Source organism: Neofelis nebulosa, chromosome 14, assembly GCF_028018385.1.
Source record: "Neofelis nebulosa isolate mNeoNeb1 chromosome 14, mNeoNeb1.pri, whole genome shotgun sequence".
NCBI classification, from domain to species: Eukaryota; Metazoa; Chordata; class Mammalia; order Carnivora; family Felidae; genus Neofelis; species Neofelis nebulosa.
In genome coordinates this window covers 79,788,491-79,813,754 of record NC_080795.1, presented here as the reverse complement: position 1 = coordinate 79,813,754, position 25,264 = coordinate 79,788,491, and the positions used below count along the sequence as shown (strand labels likewise).

The following is a 25,264-nucleotide window of genomic DNA, read 5'->3' as shown; positions in this document are numbered from 1 at the left end:
CACACTTGCTGTAATGAATAAGATGAAGGTACGTGCAGGACACTTAGCACAGGGCTTGGCACGTAGTGTCTGCTACATTTCACCTTCTTCCCCCGTCCGTGTTGTGGGCCCGCGTGGCTATGATTTCATCAAGGCTGGGGGCGGGGGCGGGGGGGGGGCGGAATGTAGTGTGATGCTTACTTCATCGAGATTGTTCAGAAAAGCCCTTCAAGTGATCACATAAATACAATCCCGGTGGCCACAGCATCTGGGGTGTCTCTGGCCCCGGGGATCTGGCATTCTAGGTGCACTGTCTCCTTCTGTGTTCAACAGGAAGAGCCTGGTATCCAGAATGTTTCCAAACCCCTTTCAAAGGTGAAAGTTATTAGTTCCTTTTGGGTTATCAGGTGATGAACTGAAATCGGCGTTTTTAGTGAGACTTAGGAATATTCTGACCTTTAGCTTAAGGAGAGCCCTTGTTTGGTTCATTCTCCCTTCGAGATGGGGGCTGGAAAGAGCCTACACCGAGTGAGACATTAGAGGCACTCCTGCTGGACACGTAGACACCTCGCAAGGGAAGAAATGTATGTACAAAAAATGGCTAATAAGCTTCTCAAAAAGCGTTCACTTGCAGGAGCGATTCAGACCTGCAAATTGAAACATCAGTGAGGTAGCATTTCGCCCCTTCCTAGCAAAGGTGGAAAATCGATCATGGCCAGTATTGGCAGGGGCGCAGGGAGAGGGGCGCCAGCCTCGCTGCCTGGGGCGCGTGCCCCAGTGAACGCCTTTCTGAGAAGGAACTGGGCGCCCACCTGCCAGCCTTGACCTTTTCCACCCTCTCGATTCGGTCTCTGCTTCTAGATGTGGACCTCAACCCGCAGCATAAATGCAGACAGGAAATTGAAGCACAAAGATGTTTAGGATTTTTTCAATAGTAACTTTTTGAAAAATGGAAAGTATGAGTTTGAAAATAGCGGAATTGTTAAGTAAGCGATGATAGGGTTGGGTAACAAGACGTTCTGCAGACTAATTTTTAATGACGTGAACGTGTTCACAGTATCTTGAAAGAGTAAAACAAGATTTAAAATGCATGTATATATGTGTGTGTTTGTATAAAATGAGACGTGTGATAACATACACCTATAGTAGTTTGAACTGCATTAAAATACAAATACTTAGAAAAAAGACTCTAGAATTAAAGCATTACAATTAGGGTTTAAGGATGAGTCCTTGTTTCTTTATTGTGCTTTTTGCCGTTTTCCCGCTTTTTCTGGGCTTGAAAAGAGTTTTACGGGCTGAAAAGAGAGTCAGTGTGGCTCTGGAACGAAGTTCTTGCTATGGGATGCCGTGTTCTCTGTGTGCACAGGAGTCTCTCATTCTTTGGGGGTCTCCGAGCCTCAGACGTCTCCTGGCCAAAGGCCATCCATTTGTTGGCACCCCAGTAGTTTTCGCTAAGCTGTTAAGGTTCTTGGGGTTGAATCTTAGGTGTGTACACCCCGAACTGAGTGGCAACTCTTGTCTCCTGGTTGTCCCATGGAATAGCCCCGAGCGTCACTTAGATCATACTGGGTTTGGCTGAATGTTTGGGCCACGGCAGAGTCTGGGATTACACACTCACTTTTATCCTTTGAGTGACTCTGTCAACTTTCGGTTGAGCCAGAACGTCGGGGGCCTCACATAAAGAAAACCCCTTCCTCCCCTTCTCCTTCCATCTATCCACGTAACACGCCTTTACTGAGCACCTCCTGTATGCCTGATTCTGTGCTAACAGGTAGGGTTGCAAGCATCAGTGAGACACAGCCTCTGCTGGCATGAAGGTCACGGTCGGGAGCTGAGGCAGGCTGCCAGCAGCCGATTAGAGCGCCCACACCTGTGTGCTATGTGGCGTCTACATGTCAGGTGCTGTAGGGTCTGGGGGTGTAGCAGAAGGGCACAGGTGCAGAGGTCAGGCAGCAGCGATGGGGAGGAGGTGAACGCCGGCCCAGGCTGTCTGGGAACGTCCTTAGTTCACGTGTTCGTTTATGTGGGGAATCGTTGGCCGAGTTGCTGTGGCATGCCAGGCATTATCCAGGCCTGGGAGACTGTGGGAGCAAGACCACACAGACCTCCGTCCTCAGGGAGCTAAATTCCAGTAGAGCTGTTGGACAGCAAAGCCCACACATTCGTGTCTACAGCTCGTGGGAAAGGCTATGGCAGAATGGATGCTGCCATGGAGGGGAGGCCAGGGGGGGGAGAAAGGAGGAGGATGCTGTGGGGGAGGTGCCCAGAACACCTTCCTTAAGCTCAAACCTCGAGAGTGTGGGGCTCCAGCCACATGTGGGGCAGGAGAAGAAGCACTAAAGGCCAAGGCAGAAAGAGCCTGGTGTGTTCTAGAAACTTCCAGAAGGTGGAGAGGGCTGGACACAGCAGGCAGGGAGGCTTTGTGGAGGATGTGACCGTTGACCAGAAGCCCGAAGGGGTGGGTGTCACAAGACAAGGTCCTGGGTGCAGGGGCCAGAAGGGGATGGGCGGGGTGTAGCTGGTCAGGCCTGGTGTGTGTGAGCAAGTCCTGTGGCTGAAGGTGAAATGGGAGTTGATGGGCAGGGCTCTGACGAGGAGACTTTTGGGGCCCCCAGGGCTAAATAATTGCTGGCCCTCTCTGATTTTCCACATGGGGTCCCGTCTGCTTTGTCCTGTTCTAGAAATTACATTTCCTTCGGGGTATGTGAGTCTTGTCTGAGGTTGGGCTCTCTGACTGTGTCTTCAGCTCTAAACTGTGTGTTGAACCAGCTCTGAAGCCACTGCTACCCTGGGAGTCTGTTATTTCGTTTTCTTGGAATGAATCCATTAGGAATTACTAACGATAATGATTCGTTGTGCCATCTCACGCTGGCATGTGCTGCTTCTCCAACAGCCAGCAGGAGATACTGCCCTGCTGATGAATCCTCTGCTTTTTCCCCCCCTTCTCTTAGAATGGCCATTCAAGTGGACAAGTTCAGCTTCGAGAGCTTCCCAGAATCCCCTGGGGAGAAGGGACAGCTTGCGAATCCAAAGCAGCTGGAGGAGGAGAGGCAGGAGGCCCGCGGCTTGGAGATCGACAGCAAGCTGGACGTCCACTGGAGAATCATATCCTTTTCACGGTGGCCGCCCTGGCACCGGGCACACCCTGCTTGGGGGCTCTGCCCGCTGGGAAGGACCCCCGAGGGGCTTCACCGTGGAGCTGTAGACAAAGGGCGTGTCAAGGAGACACGGACCAAGGTTGTCCTTTCTTAGCCTCTTCCCACTCCCAGGGCCCCCACCAACGAGGTATCAGTTCAGGGTGAGGAAAGGCCACTTCCCTGGAACGTCTCAAATCACATGTTTTTTGCCAGTGTTGATGTTTGTGTTAGTGACACGTTCTCATGCCTACCTGTCAATGCTGGGCTCCAGGCTTCACAGACTGTCCACTCCTCCCGGTCAGTTGTCCGGGAGACTGAAATCGCATTGCACGGCTTACGAGGCATGAGAACCCTGAGGGGTTTCACAGGGGCAGTGCTGCACGAGAGCGCCTAGGGCAGTCCCCGGCTCTGCTGCGAACTTGGGACGTGCCTGGCTCACTGTAGGTGCTCCGTTCCACCAGCGAGCACGTGAGAGGATCCCAGGCGCACTTGTGTGAGTGTTCGACCGTCTTCCAGAGCACCTGCTTTGGGCTGGGTATTCAACAAGACGCTTAGGCTGAGACGGCAAGAGAGGCCTCAGTGTTTCTTTGTGGCCCTGCGGGGTGTGGCTCGCCAACTGGGGACGACATGCACTTGAGGCACAGGGCAGGGCATCACACCACGTCTGTGAGGTTCAGGGGTGGAAGCTGTGGGCGTGGGGCCCTTGGAGAAGGCTTGACACAAGGGGAGACGTTAGAGTGGCTTTTGTAGGGTGAGTGGAAGTTTATTCGAGGGATGAGGGTAGGGGATGGCCCAACGGTCCCAGTGTGTAGGAGGATGGCTCACTCAGAGTGTTGCCCAGGAAGAGGCGATTCCGAGGTGGTTGTCTTAGTTGTCTGACTCACATATGTGCTGTGTGGTCTCAGATCATTCTAGACCATCTCCCTGGATTCTGGAAAGATCCTCAGTCTGCAGGTGGCCGTCTCCAAGAGTTGAGGCACATTGCTTTGTGCCCACTACAGAGGGTCTGGAGCTGGTAGACCCTGTCCCCAAGGAGCTGGGACAAAATAAGCCCTTCACATGTAAACCGGAGGCTTCAGGAATAAGACATTAAACCCAAGTCCCTGGGGGCTCAGAATCTCAGTGGCACATCACAGAGTTAAGGTGTTTGCCTTTGTACAGAAGGAGGTGAAAAGGAGGGATGATTGGAGTCCTCCCTGTCTCAGGCCCACCCAGAGCTCAGCATAGGGTCGGGGCCCAGCCGGTGCCTGCTGGTGACGGAGCCCAGAAGGCAGCGGCATTCACCCCGCGCACCAGGCCGTCTCCTTTACCCCTTCCGTCTCTGACGCGTGCTCTCGCACCCCTGGGGAGAGGTTGGCTGGGTCGCCTGTGAGTCCAGCCAGGACGTGGTGAGGCCAGCTGCCCGGTGGGGTTGCCTGTCCTCAGGGAAGATCGAGGAAACAACCCCGCCCCCCCCCCCCGTCCTGTTGGGGGACGGCAGAAGGCACAGAGCTCTCCTGTCCTGGTATCTGTGGTTGTGAGGCTGATGCTGGGGTGGGGGGTTTGGGGTGGAGAGGCTCTGTAACCTCTAGATGTGCACGTCCCCGTGTGAGGCAGGACATGCCCTGCTCCCAGGCCTCTGGGCTTCATGCGGGGAGCTTCTCTCAGACCAGGAGTCCTGGCTGCGAACGAGTCCGCCTCTGGCCCATGGAGGGAAGGGCAGTGTGCGTGGGGGGCCTGGCAGGAAGGCATCTGTCTCCCGAGTATCTCATTCTGGGTGAAGATAGAAGCACGAAGCCTCGGAATGGGGGGGGGGGGTCACACCCCTGCTGTTAGGGCTACGGCAGCACCTGCTGATGACGCACCTGCCACGTCCCAGGTGCACCCCTGGGCTGGCCCAGGTCGTTCTCCGTGGTTTCAAGTCCCAGGGGGGCTCCGCCGCCCTGTCTTAGAGATGACGACCTCTCCAGCTCACACACAGGAAGAAGGGGAGCGGGCGCTTACCAGAAGCCCATCAGTCGCCCTGCAAGCCGGTGGCCCTTGGCCAGGATGCGGTGCCTTCTAGTGGGATGATGCTGACCATCAAAATGCTTATATTTTGGTAACACCGACCAGAAACGTGCTGAAAATGTCTTTGGTTTCTCTCCTTTTAGTTTTGCCTCCTTTAAGAGGCTGATATCCCCATTTTCTGTATTTGCTTAATAATTCATGCAACAAATATTTATTGAATGTCTACCATGTGCCAGGTACATCTGTCTCCTAGATGTACTGACTGGGAGTTTTTGAGAGACCGTCCCTACAGGCGGATTCCATTAAAGAGAATGAACAGTAGGACACCTCTCTCTCTCTCTCCCTCTCTCTCTCTCTCTCTCTCTCTCTCTCTCTCTCTCTCTCTCATATCTGGTAATGACATCTGGCATGGGATGAATAGCACAATTCTGCTGTTGTCAACCTGGATTCAAGCAGATGGAAAGACCAAAGATTGAATTGGCTAATACTTTTATTATGCATTTTAGTGATATTTTCTCAATATTTAGACTTTATGCCAAGATTTGAGCCTAATTTGACACTCCTCTAAGGAGTAATAACAGTGGCCCACATGTAGCATGTAGGGCTAGCTCGACCTGTTTCCGTGGAGATGGTGGACCTCTGGACCCGTCAGCATCGCATCTGTAATGACCAGATAAGCAGCCGGGCACACCAGGGATTCCAGCTCCAGCGTTTACCTGCTTAACGAGCTGTACGTTTTGCTGCGCTCACGTGCTGGGGCCCTAGAGATGCCCCAGTCTAAGGGGCTGAGCAGACACAGAGATGGGCTCTTACAGCGCAGCCTGGAAGGGCTGAGACAGGAGCCTTCCTGTGTGAGGGCTGGCACATTCCAGAGTCTGAAAGCAGCAGGGACCTATGTCATTCCCTGTGACCAATAATTCAGCAGGCAGACCAGAGAGGTGGCAGGGTCTAGGGGCCTCCTGCGCTGTGCCTGGAGTTGGGCCTTCCTCCCTCCCTCCCCCCCTCCCCCTCCCTGCCATACTCAAAAATCTGTTAGGAAGCTCTTTCTCCTGCATGACCTATTCCTCATCACCAACCTTTGCTGGTAATTGTTTTCATTCTTTTTTTTTTTTTTTTTAATTTTAGAGTGCAAGTGAACTGGGCGGGGGAGCAGAGGCAGAGAGAAAGAATCCCAAGCAGGCTCCATGCTCAGCACAGAGCCCAATGTGGGGCTCAATCCCGGGACCCCGGGATCATGACCAGAGCCAGAACCAAGAGTCAGACACTCAACCGACTGAGCCACCCAGGCGCCCCAGCCTGGTAATTTTTAAAGGGACTTTTCCTCTTTCTCAAGAGGAACTCACGTCCATGGAATGTCTGTGCGGTTTCCCAGGGGGGTGGGAGAGCAGCCTGCACAGGCGGCGTCTGGCCTGGAGAGCTGGGCTCGTGTGGCAGACATTGATACTTTATCGATGGAATACACCCTTACTTTCAACTCCTTTGCACGATCTCCTTTCCACCTTCTTCCCTGCTGGCTACCACTCCTGGGCAATCTTTACTGAACTTTGGAAACCTTGATATGGCCAAGTTTGTTGGTAGTAGATAATAGCCTTCCACACATAATCCAGAAAGTACCTGTTTGGCTTTGGGATGGGACCAAAGATGCCGCACTATTGGGGCTGGAGCCCAGGGTCAGAGGCCCAGCTCTGCTGTTTCCAGTGTCCCCACGGAGAGGCTGTGGCCCAAGGGGCCCTTGTCCTTGTCTGTTCAGGTGAGAACACTGCTCAATTAGCTGTTAGGCTTAGTTCTAATAATCGTGTTGCCCTTTTGATCATCTCCCAGGTATCAACCAAGATACTAGCATTTTCTTCTAACCCCGAACCTGCAAAACAGATAGTACTCTGGTTTTCAAAATAAATGCATCTTGGAAGTTGAGTAACTGACCTGAGAGCAACACAGCTGGCCAGACAGCCAGGATCCTAAAATCTGTGTGATTTTCTTACTGGCTACTTGAAGTGAGGCTCACTGTCCAGGTGTAAGCCTTGTTTCTAACGCTGGGAGGTGTCCACACTGTGGGCCCCCTCTCCTGCTGCCAGAACCGCCCTGCTCCTGTGACCTGGCCTCACAGGAGGACCATCCTGCACACAAGTCCGTGGGCCAGGCCTTGCCCACGTCCTCACTTCCGCCTGTGATGGGACCTGCCACAAGGGTCTGGGATTGTCGTTCTGAGAGTCCCTCAGAGTAGCCGGTTCTGGGGCGTTTGGAGATCGGCTGTGTCTGTTTTCACTTTGCGTTTGTAATTCAGGAGAGGAGAGTGTCCGTCAGTGTCTCATCCTTTGATGATGAGTCTTCCTCATCCTTTGTGGTTGACCTTGCACTTCCAGTCTCCCGAGGAGCCTGGTCCATCACTGACCTCTCCTATCTCCCCCGGCTGGAGCCGCCCCTTCTGCTGGACTCCAGCAGCACTCTGTGCCTAGGTCTTGTTTGCTACAGGCCTTGCAAAGCGCGGGGAGGTTTATTTTTCCCAAAGTTCACGTCTCCTGTGCCCAGCTGTGCTGTCCTTGAAGCCACATCGTGGCCTTTCCTTTAGCAGCTGTTGACTGGTGGCCCGCTGTGTGCTGGGCTTGCGCTCAGCACCAGGGACCTCCGTGATGAGCAAGACCAGGTGTGGACCCTGACCCGACAGAGCCACGTGTCCTCTCCGGCACGTAGGTGTTAAAACCCGTGGCGAATGAACAGCTTCCATCTCATTGATGCTGCAGACTGCATGGTTACCAGCCTTGCTGTGCTGTGCCCGCTGCTGTGGCGTGTGTGAAGGGAGTTTCCATGCACAGGGTGAGTCATCTCTGAAGGCTGGCTCCTTTTCCAGAGGGCAGCCGCGCATGGACGATCTGTGGTGGAAACAGACGAAGGATGAGCCTGGAGTCCTCTCACCTTCTCCTTTTCTTGGTTTCGTTGCAAACGTCCCTCCAAGGAGCATTTCAGGGGTCGGTGGGATACTTGCTGACGTATCGGAATCCGACCCCGTGTAGGTTTCGCGACAAGAGCCGGGTGCACCGGCTCCAGTGACCTGGGCCATCTGGGCAGCGTCTCCGCCAGGTGGCCTGACGAACATGCGTCTCCTCCGTACTGTCTGGAGACCATTTGTCACCATCTGGCTGCTTTGTGGGCCAGGTAGAGGCTCAAGGAGCCCAACTGCAGCCCGGGTTTCAGATGCCTGGGGATTCACATCCCAGCGCGGGAGATGGAGAATCCTCGTAGCCTGCTGAGGTCACGTGAACCTAAGTAACCAGAACGTGGCAGGACAAGGAGCAGTGCGGCCGTTCTGAGCGTGGGGTCGTGCGTGGGCCCAGGAGCCCCAGCCTGTGCGTTGCTAGGCAGTGTCTGCGTCTGGCCTTGCCAACACCACTTGCCCTCTACAAACCCAGGAAGCTCCACGGGCTGTGACATTTGTGACTGGTTTTTGCTAGGCTTGACAAGCAGAAGCCTACAAGACTATAGGCACAGTGTCCTCAGTTTAGTTGGTCTTGACCAGGACATCCGGCCTGGAACACAGCTATGCCTGGCTTCTCAGTTTTCCAGACTGCACTCTTCTCGTGAAGGGGAATCTGCCTTCAGCTGACTCCTCCTCCCTTCAAGGCGAGGCCTAGATGGAGCGGTGTGTGTGTGTTGGGGGGGGGGGGGTGTTGCCCTTTACTCTTCACTCTTGCCTCCTGGCTTGTGGCTTATTCTCCAAGATGCTGCTTCGTGGGGCTGTGTGTTCGCACACCCTGAGAAAAATCAGATGTCTTAAAACAAGATTCCTTTAAAACCCAGTACGCTGTGCTCTCCTAGTAGTCCTGTGCGGAGAAGCAGTCTAATCTAGATGAATTTAGTACAAATAGCTCCTGTCGTCAGTACAGCTGGCTCCTTGATCATCTTAAGTGCAGTACAGGGTTGCCTTCTGTGTCTGCCATCAGGGAGGTTAGCTTCTCCAGCTTCTGGTAATCACTGGGCTCAGAGGTCTTTGATCTCACAGAGGAGCCTCGCCAGCCGGGGAGAAGGTTCCGCCGACCACCAGTGCGGTGCCGTGGCCCCGGCTCTTTGGCCTGCGGTGCACAGAGGGAGGAAGGTGAGGACGACGCGGGTTTGATTGCTGCCTCCCCCAATCCAGACACGGTAGCCAGTTACTTTGAAAAGAATCAAGGTTTGGCACCCAGCATAGATTTCAAATTTGGCTCGTGAGAGTGAAGAAGGGCTTCCCCAGATGCAAAGCACTGTTTCAGATCTGTGTGTGATGCGTGTGCACCATGGTGTGTGTGGGGGGTGGGGTGTGGGGTGTGGGTGGGGTGTATGGTGTGTGCCTGTCGCAGACGACGTGTGTGTGTAAACATCACCCAAATCGATACGCACAGTGTGTACGGGTGCGTGTAAGCCTGCTCCTTCCTCTGTCCTTTGGGTGTGACAGTCACTGTGAGCACTAACGCCCATATACCACCTGCCAGGTGCCGGGCACTGTTCTGAGTGGTTTATTTGGATTGACTCACTCGCTTTTCACTAAAACCCTAGGAAGTAGTTTTATGCACGTCCCACAGGTAAGGACACTGACTTGTTCCAGGTCGCCAGGTACTGAGTGGCAGAGCTGGGATTCGTCCCCAGTCGTCTGGCTTCAGGGTCTGTGCTCTTGGCTCCAGGCTGGGGACAGCAGAAGAGCATCTGGTCACTGCCAAGGTCTCCGCGTTACTCCCATTTTTCAGATGAGGCTGAGTGAGGCTGCAATGCTCCTTGGGCACCCTGCTGCTTGGTACTGCACCCACCCTTACAGAGTCCTCCTCCATTTCACCTGCTCTACCCACAGCCCCACAAGACGTGCAGAGATGAGCCACCGCAGACTACCCCTTGGCAGCTCACCACGCTGCATGGCATTTTGCGTGCAGTTGGGCCTCTGACACCAGGGAGCTGAGCCGAGATGCGGGCGCCCCTACTGAGAGGAGAACAGCCCACATCAGCATTCTCAAAGTTCACGAGGCAGATTAGAAAACACGGTCACGGCAAAGAGGCTCAGCAATCACTTAAAGCAGCCTTTCCATTAGTGTAATTTCTATTTATGACAATCTGCTAATTTATTTGAGCTGAAGTGGGCCTGGTCTAAGTCCTTGCACCTGTAGTTCTTCCAGATCTGGCACGTGGGGTGCAGACGCCCATCTTCCTGGGGGTCACCTGAGGTACAGCCCCACCCCTTCTGAGAGCACCCTCTCTGGGACACTCACCTAGAAGCCAACTTGGAAGTGACTGTCAGTTGCTCTCGTGTGATGGGTTTCCAGCTTTTGCTCAGAAGGCTGTGGGTAAGAACTAAGAGTTCTGATCCTGGCACTGCTTTCTCCTGTGAGAGGCAAGGCCATTAGAACTCAGGCCTGTGGGCTCAGAGGAGAGCCTGGTGACCCACTGGGCTCCAGGTTCCCCCAGGGAATAGTTGGTTGAGCAATCACTTTTTTCTGTAACAGAACACCAATTCATGGTAAACTTGAGTCACACGAATAAAGACAAGACCTCAAAAAACTGCTCAGTGTTTTCAAATGGCAGTACATTCCCAAGTATTTCACTGCTAATGGTCTAGCAGAAGATGAGAGGGAAGGTATTTTATTAACTTCCTCCATTTTCCTTGCATCTAGCTGTTTTTCAAAGATTTGGAAGCAAACATTCATGGTTCTCAAGACACAGACTATTAACTGAGTATGCACGGAGAATGTTGTAAATAAAAAGACTGTGCCCACATATTAAGTTTAATTAATAATGGTGAGTAATAATAATATATAATCCTTACACAACAGACTGAACTCCTTAAAAGTAGGAAGACTCTCGTCTTGGTTAGCCTTCTGTCCACAACAGCTAGCACAGTACACGGAGTAGGTATTAACAGGTACTTGGTACGAATCACAGTGCACACGCTGCAGTGGTGGAGGCACATGGGGACAAATGCATGTGACCAGTTCAGGAAAGATACTCCAGGGTTCAGCCACCACAGCCAGCGGGGGAGGAAGGGCTGGCTTCCAGGCTGGGCACGGGTCGGAGAGGACGTCCCAGGTGAAGTGGAGTTGAAGCTCCAGAGACTGGGGTGTGCTCACTAGAAAGACTGAAGAGGGTTCCAGGCAGGGAGAGGACGCGAGTCAAGGCACCAAGGCAGGAGGCAGCACCATCTGTTGTAAGAAGTACTGGTAGTTTGACGTGGCTGGTACATGTTCTCGGGAGTGAGATGTGCAAAATGGGGGTGGGGGGGAGGTCACGGAAAAACCCATGGGGAACTTGCATAAACTTCTAGGGAGTCGGATTTTATCCCTTGAGCAGCAAGTAGCCACAGCAGGATTTTGGGCAAGGGAGCATTGTCATGAGACTCCCTTTAGGAAGATGGCTCTGGTGCTCCTCACCCCACTGCTCTCTGGGCGTGGTGTCTCCAGGACGTGTTTGTTTTTGTATCGTGCGATTCCGCAGTGCAGGTCTGTCTCTGCTATCTCGTGTTCTTGGTGAGGCTCTCGCAGGGTGTCGAGTTAACGTATGGAGGATCACTGCTAGGACTGGGGTTCCTGTTGGGCTACAGACACCTGACATCCATTTCTGCTCTAAAATGTTAGGCGGAGGGGTGCCTGGGTGGCTCAGACGGTTAAGCGTCTGACTCCTGATTTCAGTCCAGGTCATGATCTCATGGTTCATGGGATTGAGCCCCACACCTGGCTGTGTGCTGACAGTGTGGAGCCTGCTTGGGATTCTCTGTCTACCTCTCCCCCTCCCCCGCTCACACACTTGCACATGCTTACACACACACACACACACACACACGCTAGCTAGCTAGCTAGCTAGGTAAAATGCTACAGAGGAAAACCAGAATAATGGCGGCACTCTGAGCCTTGAGTGTGGAAAAGGAATATAGAATGAGGTCTTTCTGAGCATGGGGGTCACTCATTATGTTTGTGTATCTTCTGTAAGCATATGTCTCCTCTCTGCTGCACAGCTCTTGCATGGGGTGGGCATGAGGCTCAGACATGTCCTCACCATGGTGTCCTTCAGGGTGCTGTGTCATCATGGACTGCACACGCAAGGGTCTAGGTACACAGTAGGTGCTCAGTAAATGGTCACTGACCCAAGCTTGTGCAGGTAGTGACGTGATGATAAACTGTGGCCCAGCAGAGATGATAACTTAAAGCTACCAGTACAATTCCTTCTACGTTATTCCTGGAAAAACTTACTTAGTTGACTTTTACTGCCTCTCAACTCCATAGGTCTGAATTAGGGACCTAGAGGCAGGAAACCTGGTCTTTGCCCCCTGGGTGCTCACCCTGGCTTAGTTGGGGAATCAGTTATGGCAACAGATGCCTGGAGCCTGGGTAACCAGTGCTACAGTGGGAATTAGGTGGGAGCCCAGAGCTTAGGGATGGCCTGCTAGGTTCGTGTTGGTACTCATCGGCCAGTTTGGGCCTGTTCTTGCCATGCAGGAAGCATCATCTCTCCTCCTCCTCCCCCGGCCCTAAACCTTCCAGAAGGGGACCTCACTTAACACATGCCTTACAGTGCTAGAACTAGGTAACACACTGTCTCATCTGTGGGACGTACCCAAGCCCTGTGGGCTTGAGCCAGTATTGCTGGACACATCTGGGTGCCCACTACCTTTAGGTCCTACCCCAGGACTTCATGGATCACCTCACAGGAGGAAGAGTGAGCCATTTAGGGTCCAAGAGACTCTTGACCTCAGCAAGGTGCCTTCTGGGGCCCCATGGCATCTTGAGTCTGTGGCTTTGAAGATGTCTTGAAGGTGAGATCCTGACCCATTCCATCTGCTACACAGTGGACTTAAGACACATCTCCCTGGAAACATGTGGCATGTGTGGAGAAAGTCTAGCAGGGAATGAGCAGTGCACTTGGAATCAACTGAATATGAACCTCACACTCTTCTTGGCTATGTGGCTTTGGAGAAGTTTCTTAGTATCCTCGAAGAGGTTTCATCAATCTGACATTGTTGTAAGGACTGTATGAGATGATTTGTAGGTAACTAACACATAATACGTGCTCAGGGAAGAGGCAGGCATTTATTGAGCACCTACGGTGTGCCAGCCACAGTGCTGGTGACCAGAGACGACACCTACTCTCCTGGGGCTTACGACCACAAGCAGTCCTCTGAATTCAGCTAAGCAGTTGGGAAGGTATGGCTGCCTGTTTATTGACCTTGCTAGTTTGGGGAGGGGAGGGCAGAAGTTCATGCTGAGCAAGGTCCAGCACCAGACCCTGGGCTCATGGATCACCCCCTTTCAAGGGTTTGTGACCAGTAGGAGTGAGCCAACAGCAGTGACTCTAGGTAACTCAGCAGTGTTTTTGAGGCAGAAATGGCAAGCATGGAGGGCACCATAAAGGATATTTGGCATTTCTTGCTGGGAGTTAGATACTGCCTTTGGGGACCCCAGAGGCAGAATGTGGGTTGTGCTAACCTGAGCTGGGAGCTTGTGTGTTCTTCTGGTTTCAGGCACACAGATTGTGGATCATTATATGTGGGTGTGGTTTAGGAGACCCACAAAGCCTGGGTCCATGCCAACAGGGGCTCCACAGTCCTGCTGTGGCATTGCATCCTTGCCCTCCTAAGGGACAGGAGCAGGATCTCAGGACAAAGACATGCGGACTGCTTGGAGATGTGTGATTGCTGTGTCCTGGGTGTCCAGAAAGGGTTTTAAAGGCAGGGAGCATTTTCAGCACCACGGAGAGTCCCCCGCATGGCCAGCTCCACCACCCCAGCAGCCTCGGGACTCTGGCTTGACCCAGCCCTGTGCACAGAAAGATCCTTGTCTGTCCGGTGTGGAGGTTGTGGGTCCACACCGAGGGTACCGTGAAGAATTGATCCAGTGTTTACCGGAAGCTGTCAGAAAGTGGGGTCCCGATTGGGGGCTGCAGGGTCAGACTACGTGGATCCTGCCGCCTCACGGCTGTGTCACCTTTCTTGCTCTCACCTTGTGCCCAAGTTGAAAAGAATTTTTTGAAATAGAAATAGCAGCTCCTACCTTACACCCATCGGGTTCTGAAGTCTTAAAGATAGCATTAAATTGCAACGATACGTATCACTTCCTTACCAAAGGGTGTTTCTCATGGGAAGCACTTTGGAAGCATTCTTTCTAACAGAAATGATGACAGGGATTAGAATCACCATCATCATTTAGTGACCGCTTCCACGTCCACCCTCGCTACGGCCACGTTGCGGTCTTGTGTGTACTAGCAGGTGATGAGGGCAGCTGCATGACTGACTGGTCAGCCAGCTTTGCATTTGGGTCCAGGCTCAGACAGCAGACTGTTTTTTGGTGGCTTATGGGGCTGAAAGGGAGGGGCATGCATGCAGGTAATTAGCTTTATTAGCTCAGCTGTATAATTTTATGGCTCATGTCCGGAAGCAAATTAATACAGAAATATGTTATTGGAATGGTTTCTAGAGCCCCAGTGCCATTTGGCAACTTTGTAACTACTCATACGCTAACTTGCTCCTCTGATAATCATTTCAAAACTCCTCATCCTGGCCCTGTCCAGTAGGCACTATTTCTACGTTTCAAGCACTGTGGTGAGATCTGCCTCGAAAGTCTGGCATATTTTTTTTTTCCCTAAGAGGAAGTAATATACCATGTTCTGAAGTCTTAATCTGATACCCCTGGAGGGAATCAGGAAAGAAAGAAACATGAAACTGTGCATGTTGAACCCAAATCCGCTGACAACCTGCATGCTGAGCCCCTCTCCCTTCTGACTGGGATGAGGCGTGTTGACTTCAGCTGCTCCGGGAGGGAACATGTAGAACGCTGGCCACAGAACCTGCCCCGACAGGAATGCCCCCAACATTTGTTCCCTTCCCCAGCCCCCGTCTTTTGGGATGTATGTCTTTGAGTCTGAGTCTTAGAATTCCTCTGGGAGCATGTTGTATGTTGGGAATTGGTCACCCTTGAGAGTGAATTTCTGTGTGCCTGTGAGGCACGTGGCCCACCAGATCGCAGCTGAAACCCAAACTGAAAAAAGCGAGGCTGGCTTACCTGGCCGGCGCCACACGTGAAATACCGCTTTCCCTTCATCTCTTTGATTACAGTGAATCACAGAGTGCTGTGCAGGGACATGGTCATGAGCTAAGGAAGGGGGACTTGGTGTTGTCTTTATAAAGAGAAAGTAGCTCTTCACATGGTGGCCGCAAAGGGAGCGAAGGGAAATGTAACTGCTTTTTGCCACTGCCTGGCAAGTCCCTGGGCTCTAGTCCTTCATCAGACTCTGCAGGGGATGTGTTTTCCCAACCGGGAGGTTGTCTCTGGGTAGCACTGGGGCCATGATAGCAGGGAGATGCTGACCCGAGTGAGTGGCAGGATCAGGGCCTAGGGGACTGACTCAGCAGAAGTGATTTATCCCAAGAAGGACCCCACTCTTTGTGACCACCCAGTACCTGCACAGTGGTCTGTGGTTTCACTGGGGGCTGGCATTGGCCCATTCCTGGATCATTCTCTTGGGAGGGGGGTGACCCCTCATCCTGTTTCCCATGGATCTTATTCATTCAGGGATTGGAAAAGAGGAGTCCCAGCATGGGACTGACAGATGCCATCCCCTCTTAGAGACCCATCCCAGGTGAGAGTCTATTGCCTAAAATTTCTAAGTTCTCTAAGAAAAGCTGTTTCCTTGTGTTTCTCCCTGGTGGTGTCATGGCAGCGTGTGCTGCTCTGGCTGATTGACCGACAGGGACGGAGCAGACCAGCCATGTGCTGGCCATGGTCAGGCTTGCAGTGCTGAACGCTGGTCACAGAGGAGTCCACAGAATTGGACCAGCGTTGCCTGGGAGTGCATTTGTGTCTACCTCGTGCCTCCTGGAGAGGGAGGTGGGCTCATATTAGCTGAGAAACCCAGCCACGCTCCCTGTTAGTGCCCTGTGCTGCTGAGTAATGGGCCAGGCCTCATGGCCATTCTGTCACTCACAGCAGGCAAGTTGCCAACCTCTCCGAGGCTCTGTGTCCTCACATTCCGAACTGTTGTAATAGCCACATGTGCCTGGCTGTGCCGAGGGCTCTACCGGGTATCCCACGGTGACGCTGGAGTAATCCTATCAGAGGGTCCTAATTTCCTTGCTCCGGCAGTGAGAGCTGGGGGCACCGCACACCAGTGAAAGTTAGCCTCTGATGAAAGCCACCCACTTCTACATGCTGACAGTCACGCAAATGTGCATTCACACTTTCATTCATTAGGTGACGTCAACATTTATCGAGCTATCACTGGGGCCCAGGCATTGTGCAAGACGCTGGCACTTGAACGATGAAAGACGTGCTCACGGTGCCCCCGGGGAGATAGATGTTGAGGCATCAGTGCCTGTGATCATCGGAGGACAGCCACGAACGGAGTGGCTTTGGAGCGCGCCGCTGTGTTTACGATAACAAACGGGATGCGGGTGTCTGTACCCTGGCCGTGCGGTGTGAGTTAACACGTGGAGGAGGCACCCCTACCCTCATGCTGTCAGGGTGGCCCCTCCTCCGCGCCTCCCTCTCCTGTGTGGTCGCTTTTTGTATTGCTCTCTTCCTGGTGAGGCCCTCGGGCCTCTGCCTCACGGATTCTCAAAGGGAGACTGTCCTGGGAGGTACAACGGTTTCTCCTTCAGCTCTGTTGGAGAGAGGCAGCTGGACTGTCAGGACTGTCTTGGGGGCCCTGGTTTCTTCCCATGAGAGCCCCTGGCCCGAGGGGTAATTTCTCTGTGTTCCTTTAGGCACGGCCGAGAGGGCCCAACGTCAGGGTTTCTGTGGGGTGAGGCCTGGGAGGGAGTGAGTGCTGGTGGGGAGCGGAATACCACGTGGGCGTTCGTGACTCTACGCTGGTGTGTACACACTGGCCCACGAACCGAACTTTTGACATTCTGGGTCTTACGTTGTTGTCTGCTGTCTATAATGTAACAGCTTTGAACAGTGAGTAAGAACATAGACTCTGGAGTGAGACTGTCTGGGCACTAATCGTGGCTGTGTGGCTTTGGGCAAGTGTCCCCACCTCCCTGTGCCTCCATTTCCTCGTGTGCAAAGTTGGCCTAGTGCTTAGTGGGTGACAGACTTTGAGTCAGTTTGTGTAAGGTGCCTAGGCCAGGCCTCAGCCAGAAAGTGATCTTGGCTATTAGAGTCTGTGCACACTCACACCCGTGCGGATCCATCGGCTTAGGTTGGGGTCTGAACGTTTTGCCTGCCCCCCAAAAGCCCACATGCCTGAGGGATTTGGGGAGTCTGAGGAGGAAGCACAGGGCAGCCGGCCCTGCCTGGCCCGTTGCCACTAGACTGTGAGCACCAAGCGAGAAGAAGGGGCCTGGTGAGCTGTGCTCTGGTCTGGCCGTGGGCATACGCCCACACGTATGTCCGTGAGCAAGCACATGAGCACGTCCCCCCAGCCCCCGCCCCGAGGCGACACTGAAGTAGTGAGGTGCCTGCCCCCTCCTAGGGCGGGTCTCTGCCCCCCTGTGTGGGCCAGGCCCTGCGTTCCCCTCTCCAGGGAAGCCCTCCACTCTTCCCTGGCCGGAATCGCTCCTGTCACGTTCCTCACCTGGAGAAGTAAGTTAATACGGCGTCTCACATGTTAAAATTAGAATATTCGGATCCGTGGGGTGAGAAGAAGAAACACGATCGGTCAGTCATTACCCGTGGAAATTAAACACCATGCAGTGTCCCGTTCCTTAAGACAGAGACCTTCCCGGTGAATAAATTTTTAATATTGAGCACTTCTCTTGAGAACATTCAGTTTCCGGGAAGGGAGAGTGCGTTGCCGTTTACTCAGTGGTTGTTTGCACAGGTAATGCTCCTTGGCTCTGGGGTGGAGAAGGCCTGTTATCTTCAGCTGCTGTGAAAGCAGGTGGTCTAAGCAGCAGGCTGAACCCTCTTCCTCTGGGGGAGCCGGGTGGCCAATCACAGACAACCACAGATATTTTCTGAACCCCACTCTGGACCTAAATGCCCAGTTCTGGAGAGAACGAGTTTCTGGGATCTCAGAGTCCCATGTTGGAGACAAGTTCTCCTCCCAGTCTTAAAGTAGAGAGAACAGACCCTGGGTGGCCTTGGGCCCTCTCCCCATTCAGCCAGGGTCCCCCACTCGGCCTGTGAGTGTGATCAGGTGCCCAGACCCTGAGTGAGGCTCAGAGGAGTAACTGAGAGGGGCGACGCCTGCAGGAAGATGTGGGCAGAGAGGGTCCTCCGTTCTGGAGCTTGACTTGCCCGGAACGAGTCTCGGTATGAGGCTCCGGCCTGTCTTGGCACGCACCCCCTCCTCCCCATGTCAGCCTGTCACCAGCTGGGTAAGCCCCCCGGGCTCCCGAGCAGTGGGGGTGGGAGTGCTGAGTGCAGGGTCCCGTCTGGGACACTGTGTGTCTGTCCTGGCTTGGGCAGGGGGCTGCACCGGTCACCCCTGAGGTGCAATGCATCCTAGATGCCGGGCTTTCTGCTGTGCAGGTAATGGAGCTGAGGGGCCCTGGCTGCCGCTGGGGGGATGGAAACTGGCAGGACCCTCCCCAGGTGGCTTCCATGCCCCCACACTCTGTGCCAAGAAGTGGGCTCCCCTCACTGGGATGTGGCCTGAGGACGGAAGGACACTGAACGGTTGTGACACACCCAGGGGCCAGGGCATCCGCGGGGTTGCTCGGGAATGCCACCCCATTGCCACTTTGAGGGAGCAGGAGGGCCAGCGGGGCCTTGGGGTCGGGTGTGTGCACCAACGCTCGCTCCCTCCAAGGACTCCGTTTCCTCTTCTGTTGGAGATAAGTCCCCAGCACCGCTGTGCTTGCCTTCCTAGAGGGGGGTGGGGGGAGAGAGAGAGCTGTCCCCACAAGCTTGCTGACTCCGGGGCCTCCGAGACATGGGAGCTCACAGTGCTTGGCGCTGTGTGGTTGGCCGCGCACCAGGCACGACGTCATCAGGGCCTGGGGAGGGGTCTGCGTGGACGGGACATTTATGGCATGCTCACCGTGGCCCGGACTGCAGTTCCATTTATTCCTCAGGACAGTCCTGTGAAGTTCGTGGGCTGTTACGCCCATTCACAGGTGAGGAAATAGACCCAGGAATGTAGGTAGACTGACCAGTGCATGTCAGTGGTGGTACCAGGACTCACAGCCGGGTTGAGGGTATCCAGAACCCACCGTTCTAGGGGCAGAGGGGGCAGGTGCCATTTGCTCGGGCCGCAGTGCCCCCGCGTTTTCCCACATCTGTTGGGGAGCTCAGCTTGGCCGAAAGGAGCCTGCTTTCATGCCTGCCCAGCTGATGTCCGGGTTGGTGTGGTGGGGGCAGGCAGCACGGGTTCCCTGGAGTTTGGGGCTGGGCGTCTGCAGAGGGCACCGGCTAGAGGCAGGCACTGGGCTCAGGGTAGGGAAGTTTCTGGGTCTTGCGGCCTCTGGGCCGCGTGTTGAGGGCTGTGGGCTCCTGTACCACCTGTCGAGGACGTGTAACCATCCTGAGTTTGTTTATTCATCAGACAAAATGCACTGAGCAACTCTAGGGCCTTGTGTAGGTCCCAGGACGAGGGCTGGGCCCTCATGCAGCTGCCGGGCTGGTGTCTAGGCTGAGCACTGGATAGTGGGCACATCTGGGGCGGGCTGCCACAGGGAGGCCCGAGTGCCTTCAGAGCAGGGACGGGGCTCAGGGAGGGCTTGAGAGTTGAAGGAGGAGGGCAGGGAGAAGCACTTCTAGGAACACAGCACAGCTGCAGGAAACATGGAGTCCAGAGAGAGCACACGGTGTTTTGGAAGAATTGGAACAAGTCCTTAATAGCCGAAGAAGGACTTAGGGGCGGAGTGGGAGGCAGGGATCCTGGCGTCACTGCACTGTTTGGCCTGCTCTCCCCGCCGAGTCCTGTTGCCGTGCGCGCTCAGCCCTGCCCTCTCGAGCTTTCCTGGGTGCCCGGCTGGTGTGTCCTCGCTGCTCTCAGTGTCCCTGCACCCAGACGCTCCCACCCAGATGATCACGTGGCCCCCGTGTGCCAGGCCCTTCGGCAGGAAGGACTGGGAGCTCTAGTCTCTGTTCCTCGGGGCCCTGCTGCCTCTGTGCCTCCCCCTGGGCCCTGATCTGCCCTGCCTGCGTGGCTTCGTCCCCACACAGCTGCCCTCCGTCTTGCTGGGCACGGCCCTCTGTCCCTGTGCTGTCATCTCCACCCAGATGTAAGCCTCCCAGGTTCGAGCTCCTGTCTGAGTTATTTCGGCATCCTCCATGCATGTCCACCCATGGTTTGGATTAGAGCCACGATATGCTTCCCGGGTGTAGTTAACTTGCTAAAAGCAGAAAGAAGAGGGTTTTCTTTTCACTTCCCTAATCAGGGAAGAGTGTCAGGAACTGAATTCTTCCCTTTTGGTTGCAACTTACATTCCGTGGCTTAAATTCACGTAGGAAAAGGGAAAGAGGTTTGCGGATCTGTGTCTGAGTGCTGTGTTGGCTGTTGAATATCAGCGCCCAGGAGACATCTATTTTCTGCCTTCCTAAACCTAATTTCTTCATCCACTGGTACTTGCTGAGAAACCTTGACTTCCTCAATTACAAACTGGCCTAAGTGAGCCATTTGTAATAATATGTGTGATTACATCAAGACGTGTAGCACGACAGACAGGAAACCAGCATGAAGCCAACACGTGTCCAGAAACACATCGGGTTACATTGAACAATGAGCCATAGTTTGCCTCATTAAGGAAAAACGACTTCCATTTTCCTTATTTCCGCCAGCGAGAATAGCTGTTGGATCAGAATGATCCCGATGGATTCCCCTTCTTTACACGGCAGCGGCTTTACTTGACGTAGGTTGAAGGGACAGAGGCACTCGCCGTGTTTATATGCCTGTTTTCCACCCGGTCACGTCTCAGTGGTTGGTTGGGCCATCACTGGCGAAGAAGGGGGACCTGGATCTGCTGTGGGAGGGTTCCCGTGTGGGAGTCTGTAGAGATTTCCAGAACTCCTCCTCCTGTCCCTGGGGCTCGGCGGGAACAGGTTTTTCCTTGACTGGCTCTCACCCGTCTCTGAAGCGCACCGGCGAGGCGAGCGTGGAAGGGCTCCTGAGCCAGCTTGTCCTGGAGCATCTGCATCTGGCCCCGCTGCAGTGGGGTGAGTACCTGCCGGTCCCCGCCGGGTGAGCGCGGCCCTCCCCGCGCCCGCATCTGCTCCTGAGCGCGGCTGCGTGGGCCAGCCGGCCACGGCGAGGGTGCGTCTTCAGACGTGTCCCGTCAGCACGGACCCGTGAAAGGGTCAGCGCCCTCCAGATACGCGTGTGGCGGTGGACGTCGAGACCCCGTATGGTTCTAGCCGCTGCGGAGTCCGACCTCCTCCGTGGTGGCACTTGGCCTCGTGTGCGTGGCCGCGGCCCCCCTCCGCGTTTGGGTCTTGAGTGATTGGCGTGGTGGACGCGAGCAGGTGTGCAGCCTCCTTGCTCCTACCCTTCTCTGGATGAGCTCTGACGGCTTCGCACGGGGTCAGCCCGGAAGGGTGGCTGTGTGGTCAACACCCTGACGGGGTCCTCGGCCCGTGAGTTCACCTGGAGCGATCTTTCCAAATGTCTGCCTTCTGTTGCGCCAGAAGCCGTTACCCTGGCCTGTGTCCTCCCAAGTAGGAGCCAAAACTGCTTTGTTGAGAAACAAGCTAAGTGCATTTTTGTTGAAGTGAGAGGCTTCATTATTTTCTGGAAACGGTTTCATTATATAATCTATTTTAGGTCAGATGCGAGCAAGCAGTTTGTGTGTTTTTTTGTTTTTTTTTTATACCCCAGATATCATTGTAACTAGCGTCAAGTCTTTTCTCTGGTTAATTAAAGTATGATCTCCTCCTTTTGCCTGCTAGAAACACATGGGAATTGTCCCAGGGGCTTGAAGAGAAAAACCTTTTTCCTGGCCTTCCCTTCCTCCCCCATCAGTTTGCTCGACCCCCACATACTGCAGGGGGGGGGGGGGTGGCTCTCCTCGCTGCCCGGCTCCTGCTCTCACAGATGAAGGCCGGCGGGAGTCCGTGAGCTGCCGACGTGACAGCAGTGAATGGATGGCCTTTTACACCCAAGGGGCTCCTTCGTGCGTCCGGCCTGAGTGGAAGGAAGGGGGTGTTTCTGCAGAGAATCAGTGTTTGCCCCATGGGGGGCTTCCCTCAGCCCACTTTTCCAGGTTGGAATGTCCGATCTCTTGCTTACCTGGACACAGCCAGCTGTTTCCACCAGGTGTGGTTAGCTGAGCGGGCTCAGACACCCAGACCGCCCTGCCTCCAGGGCTGGGACAGGCCCAGGAAGCCAGCCCTGTGAAACAAAATGAAATCAAAACTTGTGTTAACATATCCTGTCCACCAAAAGAAAGAACTTGGCCAGGGCCCACACGGTCCCACCGTAGCCACACCCTGCAGTGGGTCCCAGAGGTTCCGGACTCCTTCCAGAGCCCGCCTGGAGGTCCCTGCCTTTGCTCTGGATTCCTTATGGGTGTTTTTCTTTTCTGTTAACACAACTTGGGTCAGCTGTCCTACACGCGTCATTTGCGCAGCAGCAGGTTGGTAGATGACACAGGTGTTAGTTACGTTATCCTGGAGAAGATGTATGGCTTGAAAGGAAAATCCTAGGACCTGGAAGGCACTGTGCCAAGCAGTGTCGCTGGGAGGACGTGTGCCGCTTCCTGCATGGGGGCGGCCAGGTGCCACACCTGTCGTGTCCCGGAGCGTCCCACCAGCCGAGTCCTTGTACCCACGGCGTTAACACCCCCAGAAACCGCGCATAATGTCTTCCTGGTCCGAGTGTCGTAATTAACTTGTCTGTTACCGTATCTGGCTGTTGCCAGTGAACATCTTCATGCTCAGATTTTTGTCTGGTTTTCTGCCTGGACCAGTTATGTAGTTTCGGAGTTCCTGAGTCAAAAGACGTGAACGTTAAGTGCCTTGAGCTGTTCTGCTAAGTGAATACGTGACTGTTGATGGCAACGTGGACATTGTGGGCACTGGGGTTTCCGAGGCCACTTCCTCTGTGGTGTTGTGAGCACAATTCTGGCGCGGTGGCCCACGAGGGACGGCGGTGGGTTTCGTCCACAGTGGATAGGGTCTTCCTCCCTGGCCGCCGCCCGTGCCAGTGCCCACCCTTCCGTAACCCCGCAGGTTATACCCCCCTCCTCACGGCAGGCAGGCCTGGGGTCTGCCCCGTCCCCGCCCCATGACCGGGCCCCTCCTCCGACCTGAGGGGGTCCAGATTGTGCTGCACAGGTGGCCTAGCCCGGCCGGGCCCTCGCTCACCTGACCGAACGCTGGCCGGCTTGGCCTGTGCCGGCAGGGTCCTCCCTCTGACTTAGAGCAGGCTCAGGTGGGCCACCCAACATCCAGCCTGTTACTTTCACCACTCTGCACGTGTGCGTAACATACCAGGCGAGGTACGAGGACCCACATGGTCACTTCTGGTACCCTCGCGTGCTGCACGTGTCCTTCCCTAAACGAGGATGCTGCGGCTCGGCCACGTCAGCTGTCTTGTCCAGCACCGCCCCGCTGAGGGGTGACTGATCCACGTTCAAAGGCAGACGCCCTCAACTGGAATCTTGACCTTTCCACCAGATGACTCGATAAAAAGAATATATTCTCACCACGGAAAGCCAGGCAAAATCAGAAACGTGGTCAGAAAAAAAATGACCCTCTTCCCAGCTTCCAAAACAACCTCTATTTCATTGAACCTTTGTGTATTTCTAAGCCTTTTTGCTATCCCCAAGTTTAAATTCTGTTTATAGAGATGCCCAGACCGTGTCTGTATATTGCGTCTTTTTTTTTTCTTTTTTTTTTTACTTGACGAAACGTATCTCCTGTATCACAGGCCTGTCGAATGCTCTCTGTTAAAGGCCTAGTGGTAACCTCATCAGATGGATGCGAGGTCACGTAGTGCTTGGTCTGTTGTTGGATGTTTGGGTTGTTTTGAGATGTTCATGTTTCTGCAGGTTGCATGCAGCGGCTTGCACGTAGAGCTTTTCCGTGTTTGGGGGTCAGTCCCTCTGCAAGGGACCTCTGAAGTCGTTACTGTTTCATGGGGCGGTTGGAGAGCGCAAACGTGTCGGCATCTGTGTGTGATGGTGGCATCACCTGGCGCGGACGGGCACGCTCTTGGCACCAGGCTGCCATGCATCTTGGCCTCGGCTCTGCTGCTTCCTCGTGGTGACGTCCTCGTGCAAGCGGACGAGTCCTCTGAGCCTCGGTCTCTTACGGAGGCCGCGACCGCAGCAGGTCCTCAGTGAGGGTTTGCGGAGATGTCCGTGATCCCAGCGAGGTCGCGCTTCTCTGCCTCTGAGGCGGGTGGGGGACCATGGAATTGCTGGGTGCCTGTTGGTCGTGGGGAGGAGGAAGCTGGGGTTCTGGGGTGCATCCAGAGGCAGGGCGGGGCTAGGGCGGGACCCCAGGTCAGCATCATTGGGCTGCAGCTTCCCAGGTGCTCCCGTCTCTGGCTGGAAACTGCCCTGCCCGCCAGGCGGGAGGACAGGGCGGGTGGCAGAGCCCAGCATCCCCTGACTGCCTGAGGGCTGTTTCCCTTCTGGTCCGTAGGTGCCGGGTGTGGTGACAAATGAGGCCAAGCGGTCTGCCACACTGATTTCAGTGTCCCATTACTGTGCCCCCTGCCACCTCCCTCAGCTGATGACACTTTCTGTAGCTTCCTAGGTATATCAGGGATGGTCTGTGCTTTCATTGACAGCCGGGAGTACAGGTTAGGTGCTGGCTACGTTAGGCAGTGGGTATTTTGAGCGCACATCTTCTGAGTCATCATCAAGCCAGCCCCACCATGCGCTCCGGCCCCGACCCGGGCTGTGATGTGCCGGCCGCGCGCACGGGTGTGAGAGTCACGGGTCTGGGGACCAGCAGACACGTGACACTGGTGTCCTACCTCAGGGAACAACGCCCTCACGTTTGGAGAGCGCGACACGGGGTCCACACTTTCCGTGCGGTTTGTCCAACCTGTGCGAGTCTGTAAGGCCTTACTGTTCTCCTTTTATAGGGTAGGAGGTGCTCAGGGATTTCTGTCACCTAAGGTTACCGGGAAAACCTAGATTGTTGGATCGAGGGATTTGTACGTTCACTCAGTGGATAGCTGTCTATTTGACCATCCAGTCTGTAGCACGCACTGTCCCGGGTGCCAGAGACCCAGATAGAAGTTCCACTTCATCCCTGCCTTCAGGACACTCCTGGTCTGATGTGGGTGGTGGACCCAGGTCGCTTAACAGACCACCCACA

At 54.5% G+C, this 25,264-nt stretch overlaps 1 protein-coding gene across 6 annotated transcripts in view; it reads left to right on the top strand.

Annotated features, from left to right (window-relative positions):
* Positions 1-25,264, top strand: part of TRAPPC9 (trafficking protein particle complex subunit 9) — a 572,152-nt gene that overhangs the window by 432,084 nt on the left and 114,804 nt on the right. For all 6 annotated transcript variants that reach the window (XM_058699183.1, XM_058699185.1, XM_058699186.1 and 3 more), the window contains 2 exons: positions 2,931-3,084; positions 21,061-21,151. In XM_058699183.1, coding sequence (XP_058555166.1) covers positions 2,931-3,084; positions 21,061-21,151 — 245 coding nt within the window. The remainder of the gene's footprint in view (positions 1-2,930; positions 3,085-21,060; positions 21,152-25,264) is intronic.